Here is an 18796-nt window from a genome sequence, read left to right as displayed (position 1 = left end):
GTCCTTATTTCCCAAAACTGACTGTATGGGTGTCTCTGTCAAAGTAGTTTCAAATGTCTTTCCATTTGGATTCGTATTCTGAATTGCACCAACACAGAGGTCTCAAATGGGCTGACACATAATATTTTAGGTTTGGTAAGGCCATACACCCACAGTTTTTTGGTAATTGTAATGTTGTATATCTAATTCTTGGTCTCTTACTGTTCCAGATAAACCTTGATATCCGTTTATCCCATTTTCTAAACTGTTTAGGCGGGATTTCTATGGGTAGTGATTGGAACAAATACAGTAATCTCAACAGGATGTTCATTTTGAATGTTTAAATTCTACTACTAAGATCTAAGGGAAGTGAATTCCACCTGTCTAGGTCATCATTTATTTTCTTGTTGATGTGATCGTAATTCATGCAATAAAGTTTGGGTATATCTTTTGGTAGATATACTCCAAGATATTTAATGGATGAAGAAGTCCAGTGGAAGTTATACCTACTCTTCAGCTCTTCCCGTTAAGCACATACCCTGAATATGTTCCAAATGTTTGTAAAACATCCATCAATCTAGGTACAATTGAGCCTGGGTCTTTAAGGAATAACAGAACGTCATCAGCATACATGCATATCTTATGTTCACTCCCTCTTATTGTTATTCCCTCTAAGGTTGGGTCCTGTCTTATTGCCTGTGCTAATGGTTCGAGGTACAAGGAGAAGAGCGTGGGTGAAAGATTACAGCCTTGTCTTGCCCCTCGCTCTAATTTTATCGTTCGTGACAAATGTCCATTTATCTTTATTCTAGCGGTCAGACATGAATACAGTGTTTTGATGCACTGTATCACTTCTTTGTTGAAACCAAATCTTTCCATAACTTGGAATAGGTAATCCCATCCCACTGAATCAAATGCTTTTTCTGCATCTAGACTGATTAATATTGCACTTGTCTTATTCTGAGTAATGTGGTCCATGACATGTAGTGTTCTCCTTATTGTCCTGTCTGCCTATTTTGTATGAAACCAGTTTGATCTCCGTCAATCAATTCTGGGATTATGTTCTCCATTCTTTTGGCTATTATTGATGCATATAGTTTATAATCCGTGTTAAGAATTGCGATAGGTCTATATGAACTGCATTCCTTCTTATCTTTACCCTCTTTTGGGATTACAGATATGATGGCCTCTCTCCATGACGGTGGGAGACCCCCCTCCTGCAGAGTCCAGTTAAAACAGGCCTTAAGTAGAGGTGTTAGTTCTCTGAAGGTCTTAAACCATTCTGAAGGGAAGCCATCAGTGCCTGGAGACTTTTAGTTGAGATATTACTTTATTAATTTCTTCGGTGGATATTTCTAAAGGTAGTCTATCATTTTGCTCTGTCCCAATTGAGGGGAGATCAAATGAGTTAAAAAAATGCTCTATTGTCTGTGCGTCTGCCTTCTCTGGTTGCTTGTACAGATTTGTGTAATATGATTCAAATGCATTCTGTATTTCATCTAATTTGCATGTGATCTTCTTTGTTTTGGGGTCTTTTATTTTGAAAATGGTATTCTGTGCTTGTTGTTTCCTGAGTCTCCATGCTAGTAATTTGGTTGCCTTTGAGCCTGCTTCATAATATCGTTGTTTCAGGAACCTGAGCTTTTTCTCTACTTCTTCTCTATAAAGCTGGTCAATTTCCTGTTTTACCTTTTGAATCTCTCGTAATATAAGAGGATCTTTGTATTGACTATGAGATCGTTCTAAGTTTCTTAGTGTTTCCTGTAATTTCAGCAGTTTCTGTGCTTTAATCTTTTTCTTGAGAGATGATGTGGCTATGATCTTTCCTCTAATAACCGCCTTAGCTGCATCCCACAATGTAGCAGGGGATACTTCCCCGTTATCATTATTCTCCAGATAGATGTTCAATTCTGTCTTTATTGATTCCTTGAATGCTGTATCATTCAGCATGCTTGTATTAAGTCTCCATAGAGTATTTCTTGGTTTGCTATCAAGGTGTAGAGTAAGGTAAACTCCATTATGATCTGATAAGTCGCTCTGCCCGATCCTACAATCCTTAAAACTGTGTCTATCTGCACAGTACATGAAAAAATTGTCTAACCTGGAGTATTCAGTGTGGCGGGCTGAGTAAAAAGTATACTCCTTATCGTTCTTGTGGGTGTCACGCCATACGTCGAGCACGTCATTTTAGCAACTAGACTCATTTTCCTATTTTGATTTGTGCTGTCCAATTTTGAGTTTAAAATTGTGTTAAAATCCCCTCCACAGATAAGAGTGCCAGAGGTTTCTGTGGCAATTAAATCAAACACCATCCCGTAGAAGACCATGTCACTCCCTGGGGGTGCGTATACATTAAATAATGTAACTTCCTTGTTATCCAGTTTACATTTAACAAGTATAAATCTACCCTCCTTGTCTTTTATTTCTGACATAAACTCAAAATTAACTGAATTTGGGATCAAGATTGCAACTCCCCTTCTACCCATTTTGTAAGAAGAAAAAAAAGTATTCCTATGTCCCATTTTCTTGAGTTTCTCGTTCAGGTGTGGATAAGTGAGTTTCCTGCCAGAATTGTATGTCAACTCTCTCCCGTTTCATCTTTGCTATTACCTTACTTCTCTTGATGGCACTCCCCAGTCCGTTTACATTGAGACTTATGACCTTAAATTCCCGATGATGCATCGATATAAATAAAAAAAACTGTGCACCATATCTGCCTGCTTATCTTGAGCCTAAAAATGAACGAAAAATCAAGAACGATAATAAAATACCAAAGTGGGAAAATACTTAGGTATTAGGTATTTGGACTCCCATGTCAGAGGACTGTCTCTTGCCTCTGGGGTTTGAGGGGATGAGCCTGTCCGCAGGAGGGGCCCCTCACTCAGATATGAAAATGCGTGACGTAGTCACAAACAAGACCTGTTGGAAACTAAAATAATAAGGGCGCCTATTTCGTCGCTTATACACATCGGTTAATTAGAAGTGAAAACTATATCGGTCATGCGTGCATATCATGAATCCTCCCCTTGATTTTCCCTTCTGTCACCCCGTTGTCAATGTGTCATTAACCTCTCTAGGCTAGGCGGGACGAATTCGTCCCACCTACGTAACAACCACGGCTATCCTGTGGCGCGATTTTCAAAACCTTAAAAATCCTATTACTTCAATTTCTCAAACATATGACTATTTTACAGCCATTTAAAGACAAGACTCTCGTTAATCTAACCACACTGTCCGATTTCAAAAAGGCTTTACAACGAAAGCAAAACATTAGATTATGTCAGCAGAGTACCAAGCCAGAAATAATCAGACACCCATTTTTCAAGCCAGCATATAATGTCACCAAAACCCAGAAGACAGCTAAATGCAGCACTCACCTTTGATGATCTTCATCAGATGACAACCCTAGGACATTATGTTATACAATACATGCATGTTTTGTTCAATCAAGTTCATATTTATATCAAAAACCAGCTTTTTACATTAGCATGTGACGTTCAGAACTAGCATACCCCCCGCAAACTTCCGTGGAATTCGCTAACATTTTACTAAATTACTCACGATAAACGTTCACAAAAAGCATAACAATTATTTTAAGAATTATAGATACAGACCTCCTCTATGCACTCAATATGTCCGATTTTAAAATAGCTTTTTGGTGAAAGCACATTTTGCAATATTCTAAGTACATAGCCCAGGCATCACGGGCTCGCTATTTAGACACCCGGCAAGTTTAGCACTCACCATAATCATATTTACTATTATAAAAATTTCATTACCTTTTGTTGTCTTCGTCAGAATACACACCCAGGACAGCTACTTCAATAACAAATGTTGGTTTGGTCCAAAATAATCCATCGTTATATCCGAATAGCGGCGTTTTGTTCGTGCGTTCCAGACACTATCCGAAATAGTAAAGAAGTGGCGCGCGCATGGCGCAATTCGTGACAATAAAATTCTAAGTATTCCATGACCGTACTTCGAAGCATGTCAACCGCTGTTTAAAATCAATTTTTACGACATTTTTCTCGTAGAAAAGCGATAATATTCCGACAGGGAATCTCCTTTTCGGCAAACAGAGGAAAAAATCCCAAAGGCGGGGGCGGTCGGGGTCACGCGCATAAGCTAGTGTCTCTTGATGGGCCACTTGAGAAAGGCGATAATGTGTTTCAGCCTGGGGCTGGAATGACGACATTCTGTTTTTTCCCGGGCTCTGAGCGCCTATGGACGACGTGGGAAGTGTCACGTTAGAGCAGAGATCCTTAGTAAATGATAGAGATGGAAAAGAAGTTCAACAAATGGTCAGACAGGCCACTTCCTGTAAAGGAATCTCTCAGGTTTTGACCTGCCATTTGAGTTCTGTTATACTCACAGACACCATTCAAACAGTTTTAGAAAATTTAGGGTGTTTTCTATCCATATGTAATAAGTATATGCATATTCTAGTTACTGAGTAGGAGTGGTAACCAGATTAAATCGGGTATGTTTTTTATCCAGCCGTGTCAATGCTGCCCCCTAGCCCTAACAGGTTAATACTTAGTTAATATATATGTTATTTACGTGACGCTACTTAGTGTGTTCATAAAGAACACATACTTTTGGCTACTCACCCTTGTTCAGCATTGGAGGAAAAAAGGGGAGATATTTTACCTATTGCAATGTCAACCATAACAACCCAACGTCTTAACAGCTCGCGGTAACTATTAATTCTGTTAAATCCGATTCAGTGTCTTCCATCTTCCCGTTGGAAATGCCTGAGTCTCTCTCGGATGTGAACGTCCTCTCGCCGAGGTGGTTTCCCTCTTTCTCCATGGCTCTGCTTGTCGATAACGATCCATGGGAGAGCCTGCTCGAGTCTTTCCGCCGGTGATGTCGCCTTTCTCCTGGCGGTATACTCCACTGGGATGTCCCTCGACTTCAGATCCTCAGCCGCCTCATCTGCATGCTCGTATGTAACCGGCCATTTTCCAGAAATACCCGCATTTTTGCCGGGAATGGTGTTTGGAAGCGTATACCCTTCTCTTTAAGTGCTTTTTTAATGGGGGTGTATTCTTTCCTTCTTTTCAGTATCGCTCCCGCGTAGTTATGATCAAAGAACACTCGTTGGCCTTGGAAGCTAACAGGCTTTTTCCAGGTTGCATGAAAGACTTTCTCTTTGACTGAGAATTTTAGGAACCGTACTACTTTTGGGGCCAGAGCTCAGTGTGCTCTCTCAATTCCCAGGTCAGTGTCGTCTTCAAGTATGTCTTTGAATAGACCCTCCACGAATTTGGGCATAGAGTCTTTTTCTGCGCCCTCTACTACGTTATAAAGTCTAATGTTGTTTCGACGTGAGAAACCTTCGAGTTCTGTCACTTTTGCCTGTAGTGCGTGTTGGTTTTTCAGTGACTGTTCAAGTATTTCCTTGACTGCGGAGTTCAATGTGTCCGTTTCCCCAATGCGCTGTTCTGCGTCCCCTATTCTTGTAGATATGCTGTGAAGTTCTAATTTGTTTTCTTCAAGTTTCTGGTTAATGTCTTTCTTGAACTCATTTAGTTCCTTTCTGTAACGGCTGTCGTAGAGAGGGGACCAAAGTGCAGCGTGTTGATTGCTCATGATGAATATTTATTATAACTCAGAACACTAAAGAAAAACAAATAATAAAGAGAAAACGAAAGCGCACAGTTCTGTCAGGTACATAAACTAAACAGAAGACAACTACCCACAAACACAGGTGGAAAAAAACCCTACTTAAGTATGATCTCCAATTAGAGACAACGAGGACCAGCTGCCTCTAATTGGAGATCATCCAAAAAAAACAACATAGAAATAGAAAAACTAGAACCCAAACATAGATATACAAAACATAGAAAAACACAAAACACCCCCTGTCATGCCCTGACCTACTCTACCATAGAAAATAACATCTTACTGTGGTCAGGACATGACACTTTCTTACATCTTCTCAAAGTTCCTCTGGTAAGCCTGTGAGCGCCTCGCACAATTCCTACTTTATCACCAAACAAATTGAGGGTTCTTTTGCTGCTGCTATCTTATTTGCGCTAGCATTAGCCATCTCGGGTTCATCGATTATATCTTCTGCTGTCTTGTTACGGGCTGTTGTTGTAGCTCCACGACCTTTTCCTATTTTCCCCTTTTCCATTTTGCTTAAGTTATTACAATGCTCTGAGTAAATACTTGAATTTAGGGGGGGAAATACCCAACCAATGTGCAGTACGAAAAACTAGGCAGGCATTTCTTAAGTTGCGTCACCGGAAGCCCTGCCTGCTTTTTTGATGAAATTGAGAGATAGCTAATTGTGGGCACAGGATAGGCGGTTTATGACTTATAATTGGGACGGGTTAGGTTTTTTGAATCTTGTGCTCGTCTTTTTCTCTGTTCTTGTTGTTTCCCCATGGATGCTTAAATCATTCAGCAGATTTCACTGCTGTTCAAAGAACATACTCTGTGTTTGCTCCGGGTGTTGGGTCTTCAAACGCTTAATACTTTACAGGGTTTTTTTCTGGATCTAAAGGGGTTTAGGTGGTGGGCGTGGCAGGGGGAGTGGCAGCGTGTACGATTGGCCAGTCGGCGAGGTTGCATTTTACAACAAAATCTGCTAAATTAATTGTTTGGTAATTTTCAATTCTCCCTGACAAACAAGAAACTGCTCACCCAGAGGCAGCGTTTCTGGTGGGCGGAGACTTTAACTTGGGGAGACTTAAAACTGTCCTACTTCACTTCTACCAACAAGTCTCCTGTGCCACTAGGCACAAAAACTCTAGACCACTTTTGTTCTACCCACAGAAATGCATACAAGGCCCTCCCTCGTCCTCCCTTTGGCAAATCTGACCATGACTCAATTCTCCTGCTTCCTGTTTACTAACAAAAGCTCAAACAGGAAGTACCAGTGATGTGCTCAATACAGAAGTTGTCGGATGAAGCAGACGAGAGACTACAAGACTGTTTTGCTAGTACAGACTGGGATATGTTCTGGGATTCATCCGATAGCGTTGAGGAGTTTACCACAACAGTCACAGGCTTCATCAATAAGTGCAAGGATGATGTCGTCTCCACAGTGACTATAAGCACGTATCCAAACCAAAAACTATGGATTACAGGCAATATCCTCACTGGGCTAAAGGCTAAAGCTTCTGCTTACAAGGAACGGGACACGGACATGGACGCATACAAGGAAGCCCACTACGACCTCCGACGAGACATCAAACATGCAAAAGGACAATATAGGAGGAATTTGGAATCCTATTACATCGGCACCGATGTTCATTGTATGTGGCAGGGGTTGCAGATGATAATGGATTGCAAAGGGAAACCCAGCCATGAATTGCCCAGCGATGCAGAACTCCCAAACGAGTTTAATGCCTTTTATGCTCCAATTTGCATACCGCCCCAACAGATCCTCAGATGACGCAATCTTAATTACACTTCACACTGCCCTCTCCCACCTGGACAAGAGGGGAAATAACTATGTGAGAATGCTGTTTATAGACTACAGCTCAGCGTTCAACACCATAGTCCCCTCCAAGCTCATCAACAAGCTAGGGACCCTGGGACTAAACCCCTCCCTTTGCAACTGGATCCTGGACTTCCAGATGGGCCGGCCCCAGATGGTGAGGGTATGCAACAACACCTATGCAACGCTGACCCTTAATATGGGGGTCCCTCTGGGCTGTGTGCTTAGTCCCCTCATGTACTCCCTGTTCACCCACAACAACATGGCCATGCATGACTCCAACACCATCATCAACTTTGCTGACGACACGAAGCTGGTAGGCATGATCACCGATGTCGATGAGTCTAGTTCCTTGACTTTCAAGTTCCTTGGTGTCCACATCACTAAGGACCTAACATGGTCCACACACACCCACACAGTTGTGAAGAGGGCATGGCAGTGCCTCTTCCCCCACAGCAGGCTGAAAATATTTGGAAAGAGCCCTCGGATCCTCAAAATGTTCTACAGCTGCATCATCAGCTGCACCGAGACAGCTTCTACACGGAAGCCATAAGACTGTTAAATAACCAGACTGCTAAATGATGAATTAAGGGTACCAAACTACCTGCACTGACTCTATCGCACTGACCCTACACACACTCACTAGACTATATATACACGCACTCACACACATTACTGTGAGCGGACTAAGTAATTTGGCGTCACTCTAAAGCGGAAAGGTGGAATAAACAAGTCAGGAGTTGGTTTCTTGATTGAACACAGTTCTCTATTGAGGGATTTTGGTCAATACAAACACTCCAACATAATCAATATAAATCTCCCAAAGAAAAACATACATCTTCTTCTCCAGATGAAACAGGAACACAATACGATTATCTTTAAACTACAAAAAAAGTCACGGGTTTGTCACCGTCTTAATGGTTCTTCGTGGTTAGCTTCTCTCTCTTGGTAGCCATCTTCCAGAGATAGGTTTTTCCTCCTTCTTGCTGGTTCCCTCCTCTGTCTTGTAGGGAAAAGATAATAGGTCATTAGTACCATCAGCTGTGCTTAATTGCCTCAGGTCCCCTTGACTCACATGCCTAGTTGGGCTACTATCCGTGAGTCCAGCCTGCCCTCTGGTGGTCCTTCCACATACCTTCCCCCTCAGGACTGAACCGGAGGGTCGGGCGCCAGACGCACCGTCTTGGTCGCGTCGGGACAGCGCGTCTGCATTCCTGTTCCTCGATCCGGCACTGTGGATGACATGGAAAAGAACGGTTGTAAAGCAAGAAACCATCTAGCTATTCTGTGGTTATTGTTTCTCTTATCAGCCATCCATGTGAGGGGAGCACGGTCAGTAACTAATGCAAACCTACGACCCAGTAGGTAGTACCGGAGATAATCGAGGGCCCACTTAATGGCTAGGGCCTCTTTCTCTACGGTAGCATATTCCTGATCGCTGAGCTTCCTACTTATGAAGAGGATAGGCCTCTCTGCTTCGCCTTCACCCTGAGCTAGGACGGCCCCGAGCCCCGTATCCGAGGCGTCTACCTGCACAATGAACTCTTGTCAGAAGTCCGGAGCCTGTAGGACGGGATCAGAACATAGGCCATCTTTTAGCAATTGAAAAGCCTCTTCCGTCTCGTCTTTCCACTCTATCCGGTTTGGGGAGTTTTTCTTGATGAGGTTTGTGAGGGGGTTGGCAATGGTTGCATATCCAGGGATGAAACGGCGATAATATCCCGTTATCCCTAAGCCTTCCAGGCTCCCTAGCACCGCCCGTAAGCGCAGGAGGTGACTATCCCAGTCCTCGCTGAGGATGACCACATCGCCAATGTATGCCGCTGCGTACTCTTGATGGGGTCGTGGAATGGCATCCATGAGGCGTTGGAAAGTTGCAGCAGCACCATGCAGTCCGAAGGGCATCCTCACATACTGAAAAAGCCCCTCCGGGGTGGCGAAGGCATTCTTTGGGCGATCCTCCGTAGCCACCGGCACTTGCCAGTATCCCTTCGTCAAATCCAGGGTGGTGATGAACTTGGCCTTTCCTAAGCTCTCCAAGAGTTCATCCACGCGGGGCATAGGATACGCGTCGAATGTAGAGATGGCGTTCACGCTCCTAAAGTCGTTGCAGAGTCTCATACTAACATCGAGTTTAGGGACCATGGGACTGGACCACTCATTCGTAGATGGCTCGATCACGCCCATCCTCAGCATCTCCCTTACTTCGTTCTTAGCGATGACTCGGCGGGCCTCAGGAATCCTGTAAGGCCGGATATGCACCTTCTTGCCGGGTTCAGTGTGGATATGGTGGAACAGGACATCTGTTTGTCCTGGGAATGGAGAAAATACCCTGCTGAAGTTCATCATCAGCTTGTCTAGCTGTCTCGACTGCTCCGGCAGGAGAGTTTGGCCATGACGCACCTGTGGTAGAGCCGCCTCTTTTCCTTTGCCTTCCATAGCCATCAAAGCCACCTCCTCCTCTCTTCCATGGTACTTCTTCAACAGGTTTATATGATATAGTTGGACCTTCTTCCTCCTGTCAGGTTGCTTGATGAGGTAATTGACCGGTGATACCTTTTTCATTACCTCGTAGGGCCCCCTCCACTGCGCCAGCAAACAGTGTTCAGCCGTGGGCACGAGCACCATCACTTTCTCTCCCATGGTGAACTCACGGGGTGTCGCGGACTTATCGTAGGCCCGGCCTTGGGTCCTTTGCGCCTTCTCCATATGCTCCTTTACTATGGGCCACACTGCCGACAGGCGGTCTCTCATCAGGTTAACATGTTCTATTGTGGACCGAAAGGGGCATGGTTGGGTCTCCCAGGTCTCCTTGGCTAAGTCTAGGATCCCTCTACAGGGTCTGCCATAGAGCAATTAAAATGGGGAGAATCCAGTGGATGCCTGGGGTACTTCTCGCAGGGCAAACATTAAGTGTGGGAGAAGCATGTCCCAGTTTTTCCTGTCTCTGGACACCACTCTTCTCAACATGCTTTTAATCGTTTTGTTCAAGCGTTCGCACAACCCGTCCGTTTGAGGGTGGAATATGCTTGAACGTATCTGTTGAACCTGATATAACCGGCACAAGTCCTTCATCAACCGGGACATGAACGGGGTTCCCTGATCAGTTAGGATCATCTTGGGAAGGCCCACCGGAGAGAACATTAGGAACAATTCTTTGGCAATTCCCTTTGACGCCATGTTACGCAGGGGTATGGCCTCTGGGAACTTGGTAGCGTAATCTACGACCACTAGGATGTACTCGTGTCCTCTAGCGGATTTTGGGAGGGGTCCCACGAGGTCCATAGCTATGTGTTCAAAGGGGGTCTCTATAATGGGGAGAGGAATCAAAGGGTTGCGTAGGTGTGGCCGTGGGGCTGTACGCTGACATTGATCACACGTCCTGCAATACCTGGCCACATCCCGGGTGACACGGGGACATTAGAATCTCTGCATGATCCTGTCGATAGTTTTGTCCCGTGCCAGGTGTCCTCCTAGGACGTGGGAATGGGCTAACTGTAGGACTGCATCCCTGTATGGTCTAGGCACCATTAGTAATTCCTGGTTTTCCCCCCTTCGTTGCACGACCCAATATAAGAGACCCCGCCTGATTGCATAGTAAGGAAGAGGGGGCTCACCTGATCCGTCGACGTTCCTCCCGTCGATCACCTTCACCTTCCTCATGGTCTCCCTTAGGTCCGGGTCTCTATGCTGCGAGGTGCCGAACTGTCCCTTTAATTCCTGGGGCAGGTCGACCTCAGTAGAGGGGTGAGGAGGTGGTTCCCCATCCCCGCCAGGGGTGACCGAGGAGAATCCCTTCCAGGTTCCCTCCTCGGATGGGGCTTCAAATATATCCCTTAGCGCCTGGTTGCTCCTTCCTTCTTGCGTCATGTATAACCCTTAGCAGGTGTCTTCATCGGTGGTTTCCTGGAATATCTGTCGTAAACGTTGGGTCGCTATTTCTTCCTCTGCTCCAGAGGACGAGGTCGGGGCTACGTCTCCTTGTAGGATTACTACCTCGGGCTTGGATTTTGTTTTTTTCTTCCTTCCTGTCCCCCTTCTTCCCGTGCATAACGTCATCTGCCGAAGCTCTTTATATAGGGGACAGTCTCTCCCGATCAATAATGGCACCTTCAGCTGGGGTACTTTCCCTGCCCTGACTGTACACCTTCCTTTCGGAGTGAGAATAGACAGATTCACGGTGGGGTAATAGTGGGTGTCTCCATGGATACAGGACACGGCTACTTTGTCTGGTAGCAGTGTTGTGGAGGTCACCATCCGCTCCTCTACTAATGTAACCATACTTCCCAAGTCGAGAATGGCTACCACATCTTGTCCTTCTACTCGAACCGGAATCTCTGGGGCTGGGGCCATTTCTGCTAACCAACAGTGTTGATCCTGCCTTCTCGACCCGGGATGCGTGGGGATGGGCAGCGATGACTCCGTGACCATGGACTCGTCCTTGCTAGGACATTGTGGGGCATAATGGTCTGGAGACTGACATTTATAACACAAACTCTGCTGGGTGGGGGACGACTTCTCCCACCTCCGGATGGGGTTTGGACGTTTCGGTGGCGGACGCGCCGGGGTGAGTCGTGGTATGGAATATGTAGAATCCTTCCGTTCCTCTTTGTCACCTTTTACAGTAATTCCCTCAATATCTTGTCCTCTACGAGGGTCTCGATATTCCATAAAAAATCAGCAGTTTCCAGCTACAATAGTCATTTACAACATAAACAATGTCTACACTGTATTTCTGATTAATTTGATGTTATTTTAATGGACAAAAAAATATGCTTTTCTTTCAAAAACAGGGACATTTCTAAGTAACCCTAAACTTTTGAACGGTAGTGTATAGACATACACATTACACACACACACACTTTTACACTCATCATTTGCTGCTGCTCTGTTCTTTATTTGACTCTTATTATTATCTATCCTGATGCCTAGTCATTTTACCCTGCCTTCTTGCACATACAGTGTCTACCTCAAATACCTCGTACCTCTGCACATTGATCTGGTACTGGTACTTCCTGTATATAGCTCCATTCATGTATATTTTATTGTATTCCTCGTGTTACTATTTTAAACTCTACATTGTTGGGAAGCAAATGTTTCATTTGAAATGCCACACCAGTTGTATTTGACGCATGTGACAAATGGTATGATGTATATTCCTCTAACTTTCTCACTCATCATTATTCTTCCAGAAAATGGTTGTCATTACATTAGCATCATCGCTAACGGCTACAGAAAGTGAAGAAACAAACACGCACATTCCAGTGCCGCTGCCTCTTCAGAAAGTTGAAGGAAAATACAAATCACTGATGCATTTTGTTTATGTCTTACTGTATGATAGAGAATAATGGGGTAAGTTGAGCCATTTTTAGTATATAGTATTCTTTCTTTCTAACAAAGATATGTACATATATTTAAGGATGTTCTGTATCCCTGGAAATAATTAGAATTCATGTAAACATTATAGTTTTGAAAACTTGTCCCAAAAAATTGGTCTCTTGGCACAACTTACAAGGTAGCCGCCTACAAATGTTTGTACTGAATTAAATATTACCACTACCTTTTTTAAACCATGTATATCTTTATTTCCCAAACACAATTCATCACAATCACTTTTTTGTCCTTTAACACAGGCCAGGCCCTTTTGTTACCTCATATCCCAGTGATAATGCATTGCATTATGCCTGGGAAGAAAACACTTCAAACTTTCCATTGGCTCAACCATTGGCTCAAACATTTTGACTATATTAGCTCACACAGCTACAAGGATGCTCTTTCATGCTCAGTTTAGGACCTCATACTGAAGCTTATAGAGACCCCAACTGATGCATATAACAATCTTAAAAGTATCTACTTCGGTTAAAGTTAAATTGAACTTTTATTTACCTAGGCAAGTCAGTTACGAACATATTCTTATTTACAATGACAGCCTACCCCGGCCAAACCCGGACGACACAGGGCGAATTGTGTGCTGCCCTATGGGACTCCCAATCATGGCCAAATGTGATATAGCCTGGAATCAAACCAGGGATTGTTGTGACAACTCTTGCACTGAGATGCAGTGCCTTAGACCGCTGTGCCACTCGGGAGCCCATGAGGCTTGTTTAGATACAGTTGAAGTCGGAAGTTTACATACACCTCAGCCAAATACATGTAAACTTAGTTTTTCACAATTCCTGACATTTAATCTTAGTAAAAAAATCCCTGTCTTAGGTCAGTTAGGATCACCACTTTATTTTAAGAATGTGAAATTTAAGAATAATCGTAGAGAGAATGATTTATTTCAGCTTTTATTTATTTATTGTAGTAACGAGTACTAGTGTGTTTAAGCTGTGGAGTGATTGTGTGTGTTTTGTGTACGTATCTGTCCCTGTGGTGCACCGCTATTGAGAGCTGAGTGAATTGGACTTGGGGGCTGTGGGAGTGTATGGTCAGGGTCAGCGTGTGGAGTAAGGGTCAGAAGACTATCAACACTGTCGGGGGGAGCCGTCAAACTCAGATCAGTCCCTGGAGCTGACGCTGACCTACTCTCTATCCGTACGCCTCATGTACAAAAGGTTACCAAAGGTGGAGAGCATCAACTAACATAAGGGACGACAGTCAACTCTGATAACTGATAAATGCAATGGCTTGGGACAGTTGTGACAGTTTGCACTAAACCGGAACACGCAGTTAGTTATCAGAGGCAATTCAAAATGATGCAATTGAATTGGGATTAGGACCTACATTGCACTTTTTAAACAATTTATCTAATGTGCACTTATCAGGAGTTGACTGAGGTGCGGGATGACACCATTGAATTTTCCATGTCGAATTTGTGAGTTCATTTTCAGCTAAAGTTGTTGGATGTCAGACGTATAAACAAATTGTGTGACTCCATTCTTGCTTATAAGATGCTTATAAGATAAACTCATGCTATGCCATGCACACAGCATAAAGACAGCCAGCCAAGGTCAACATTGATAACTATGGCTCGCGGTAGTCGGCTGAAAATGGAAGGGTGTGACATATGTCTGGTCTAATTAGCTTTGTTTGCACCCCACTAAGCCCCCTGTTGTTGCGATGCTAAGAGCCTGCTCTCTGAACCCTCCCTGCAGTAGCAGCAAAGCTGCAGATTAGTGCCGAGCCTGTCTAGCTGTGGGGAGTTGAGCTTTTTACTCGCCGCCTGATGGATTTGTGTGACCGGTCACTTTAGCGTCCTGCTGCACTATGTAACTGAAGCTAACATGCTTTCTGCAGTATTACTATTATTGTATTAGTCTGTTTCTTCAGCTGCAAGTCTTAAGACAGTTACTAGCAAGCAAAGCCAGGATAGCAGTTTACCTGTTGCGTTCGATACTCGCCACAGGTCACAGAGTGAGTAATCAATGTGGTTTATCATTGGAGACTCATCAATCTTGGTTGTTGCATCTGTTTGTTTGTTTAGTCTGTCTCTCTCTCTTACTGACTATTATCTGCCTGTGGTACCTGTAGCACGCTCTTCGATAATCTCAACGTGAGTGTGAGTAATTGATGTGTTGTATCATATGCTTTGGAGACACAGCAATCTCGGTTGTTGCGTCTGTTGTTTGTTTAGTCTCGCTCACAGTCTCGTATTGACTAATAGAAGTCTGCTGTTCTAGACACACCTGGGATGTCTGTTGTGTCTGCTCTGAGTCACTGTTTGATTCTGACTAAATGTCTTGTCTGCAGGTTGAGTGTGGCGTAGTGAGAGGCAGGATGACCAGACACTGAGGAAAAAGGAGCAGACTCTGAGGAAAAAGGAGACAGAGGAGTGTGTTCACCGTGGGAGAGCTCCTCATCACTCTCCCCCCCGACAGCTGCACCAATGTTCTCTCCCGACCAGGAAAACATCACCACCCCAGCCTCCACCAAAGTGCCAGTCAAATACGGAGAGCTCATTGTTCTGGGGTAAGAGGAGGGTTAATTGCATTTTGTTGCTTATGTACAGTAGGGTTATCCTAATCTGATATTAGTGAAGGGATGGGCAGGCAAGTGTTGAAGAAATACATGTAACGGAGTCAAACGTGGTTTCCATATGTGTGATGTGTTTGGTACCGTTCCATTGATTCAAATGTGTTGCTAATGCTCTCAATAACATTGCTGCCCTGAATTTATCAGGCACTATCGATAAAGGTCAGTGGGAAAAAGTTATGATGGACTACTTTCTGGAGGACGATCGTGCCATTCTGACTCTGAAAATGAATCAGACGATGAGGAAATCCCTGATTTAGGTAAAAACATTTTCATTGAAGAAGACATTGTAGAGTCTTCTGATGACGGTGATGGTGGAAGAAACGGCGATCAACATTGTTGTTGTCACGGAAGAAGTTGCCCGAGTTTTTAAATCAGTGGAATGTCTGGTAGAAGAAGAGTATGATAAGAAGATGAATACAATTCTGTCGTTTGATTGCAAATGCAGCGGGAGTTGAAAAGAGAACACAGAAGGCTGTTGTTTAACCTCTTTAGTGCGGAAATCCCGTTACCGGGATCAAATTCGACAACATCCGGTGAAATCGGAGCGCACCAAATTCAAAATACAAAATCGTAATATTAAACATTCATAAAAATACAAGTGTCTTACATTGTTTAAAAGCTTAACTTCTTGTTAATCCAGCCGCTTTGTCAGATTTCAAAAAGGCTTTATGGCGAAAGCATACCATGCGATTATCTGAGGACAGCGCCCCGCATACAAAAGCATTACAAACATTTTACAAACAAGCAGAGGCATCACGAAAGTCAGAAATAGCGATAAAATAAATCAATTACCTTTGAAAATCTTCCTCTTTTTGCAATCCCAAGGGTCCCAGCTACATAACAAATGGTCCTTTTGTTCGATAAAGTCCTTCTTTATATCCCAAAAAAGTCTGTTTAGTTGGCGCGCTTGATTCAGTACTCCACCGGTTTCCCTCGTTCAAAATGCATACAAATGAATCCCAAAGGTTACCAATAAACGTCGTCCAAACAAGTCAAACAACATTTCTAAACAATCCTCAGGTACCCTAATATGTAAATAAACGCTAAAACTTAAGACGGAGAATAGTATGTTCATTACCGGAGATAAATAACGAAGTGCACGCCCTCACCGACGCACACCACAATACTACAGCCAAAATGGGAGCCACATAGAAAAACTACAAATTCTATCAAATTTTTCAAAAACAAGCCTGAAACTCTTTCTAAAGACTGTTGACATCTACTGGAAGCCCTAGGAACTGCAAACTGGGAGGTTTCCTTTGATATTCCCATAAACAGCCATTTCAATGATTGGTGAGCTCAACAAAAAAATAATTCTGGATGGATTCTCCCCGGGTTTTTGCCTGTCATATCAGTTCTGTTATACTCAGACATGATTTTAACAGTTTTAGAAACTTCAGAGTGTTTTATATCCAATACTACCAATTATATGCATATCCTAGCTTCTGGGCCTGAGTAACAGGCAGTTTACTTTGGGCACATCAGTCATCCGAAACACCGAATACTGCCACCGGCCCTCAAGAAGATAAAACACCTGCCTCCGGATTACATCTTCAAACTAAGTGCAACCATGGCATCCGTGACAGAGAGGGAGAAAGATCTGATGATTCTTATGGCATTACACACGGTCAGTGTGAATCAGAGTGACTTGACACAACGGGACAAGCAAGTTGTACAAACAAAATGGAAATGACACAGGACGTCTTATTTAATGAAAGGGGTTGCAGTCTGGCGTGACGCGTTCATCCATGTATATGGGTAAGAGTCTAGCTACAGTTTCAGATATTATACATTTCTAATTTTGTCAGAAAGTTGTTTTCATTGCAAGTTAAAGCTTACTGTTAGCTAGTGTAGTAATCTTACTGTTAGATCTGTGTAGTAATATTATCTCGGAAAGCAATTTGCATTGCTAGTTATAGCCTAATTTTAGCTAGCTAACTAGCTAAGATTGAACCTATTTGGTTAACTTGTGCTAGCTATGACAATCAGCTTGAATTGCTAGTATTCTATGGATTGGGATTATGGTTCATTGTTTAGCTAGCTACACGTCTAAACAAAAGACCCCAAGATAAAGCGTACTGTTAGCTGGCTAGCTGACGTTAGATGGCTGGCTCGCTAGCTAACATTACGTGTATGATCTTTGTAGTGATATTCTCTCAGCCAGCCATTTGCATTGCTAGTTATAGTCTAATGTTAGCTAGCTATGACAATCGGTTTGTATTGCTAGTACTCTATGGATTGGGATTATGGTTCATTGTTTAGCTAGCTAGCTAGATGCATGTCCAAAGAAAAGTATCCACTTCGCCAGATGATTAGATGACCCATCAAGTTAACCAGGTGTGTCTGATGGTGATTACGGCTATCTACTGCATAATAATGCTAACATATTTGTGTCTGGAATTTGTCTTTCAGCATCAGTAGAACACGCACCAGCCTATGGTAAGACAAGGGGTGGTGATCTATGTATATCTGTAAACAACAGCTGGTGCACTATATCTAAGGAAGTCTCGAGATTTGCTCGCCTGAGATAGAGTATCTCATGATAAGCTGTAGACCACGCTATCTACAGTTGAAGTCGGAAGTTTATATACACTTAGGTTGGAGTCATTAAAACTCGTTTTTCAACCACTCCACAAATTTCTTGTTAAGGACAACAAAGTCAAGGTATTAGAGTGGCCATCACAACGCCCTGACCTCAATCCTATAGACAATTTGTGGGCAGAACTGAAAAAGCGCATGCGAGCAAGGAGGCCTACAAACCTGGCTCAGTTACACTAGCTCTGTCAGGAGGAATGGGCCAAATTTCACCCAACTTATTGTGGGAAGCTTGTGGAAGGCTACCCGAAACATTTGACCGAAGATAAACAATTTAAAGGCAATGCTACCAAATACTAATTGAGTGTATGTAAACTTCTGACCCACTGGGAATGTGATGAAAGAAATAAAAGCTGAAATAAATAATTCTCTCTACTATTATTCTGACATTTCACATTCTTAAAATAAAGTGGTGATCCTAACTGACCTAAGACAGGGCATTTTTACTAGGATTAAATGTCAGGAATTGTGAAAACTGAGTTTAAAGGTGTTTGGCTAAGGTGTATGTAAACTTCCGACTTCAACTGTACCAAGAGAGTTTTCATCTGTATTTTTCATACCACCACAGAACGATGCTGGCACTAAGACCACACTCAATGAGCCGTATACCACCATAAGTAAACAGGAAAACGCGCATCCAGAGATGCCCCTCCTAGTGGCCAGGGACTTGAATGCAGGGAAACTTAAATCCGTTTTACCTCATTTCTACCAGCATGTTAAATGTGCAACCAGAGGGAAAAAAAACTGTAGACCACCTTTACTCCACATACAGAGACGCGTACAAAGCTCTCC

The 18796-nt window shown here is 43.3% G+C and overlaps 1 protein-coding gene across 2 annotated transcripts in view; it reads left to right on the top strand.

Moving 5' to 3' along the window:
- LOC106564855 (E3 ubiquitin-protein ligase pellino homolog 1) overlaps positions 1-18796 on the top strand; it is a 62399-nt gene that overhangs the window by 19378 nt on the left and 24225 nt on the right. Inside the window, exons 1-2 of one of the 2 annotated variants that reach the window (XM_014131318.3) lie at positions 14614-14788; positions 15125-15343. In XM_014131318.3, the coding sequence (XP_013986793.1) occupies positions 15261-15343 (83 nt within the window). In that variant the 5' untranslated portion in view covers positions 14614-14788; positions 15125-15260. Of the gene's footprint in view, positions 1-14613; positions 14789-15124; positions 15344-18796 lie in introns of those variants that run through there. The other variant, XM_014131317.2, reaches the window with a different exon arrangement.

Source organism: Salmo salar, chromosome 12, assembly GCF_965601325.2.
Source record: "Salmo salar chromosome 12, fSalSal1, whole genome shotgun sequence".
NCBI lineage: Eukaryota > Metazoa > Chordata > Actinopteri > Salmoniformes > Salmonidae > Salmo > Salmo salar.
This window is presented reverse-complemented; position numbering and strand designations above follow the sequence as displayed.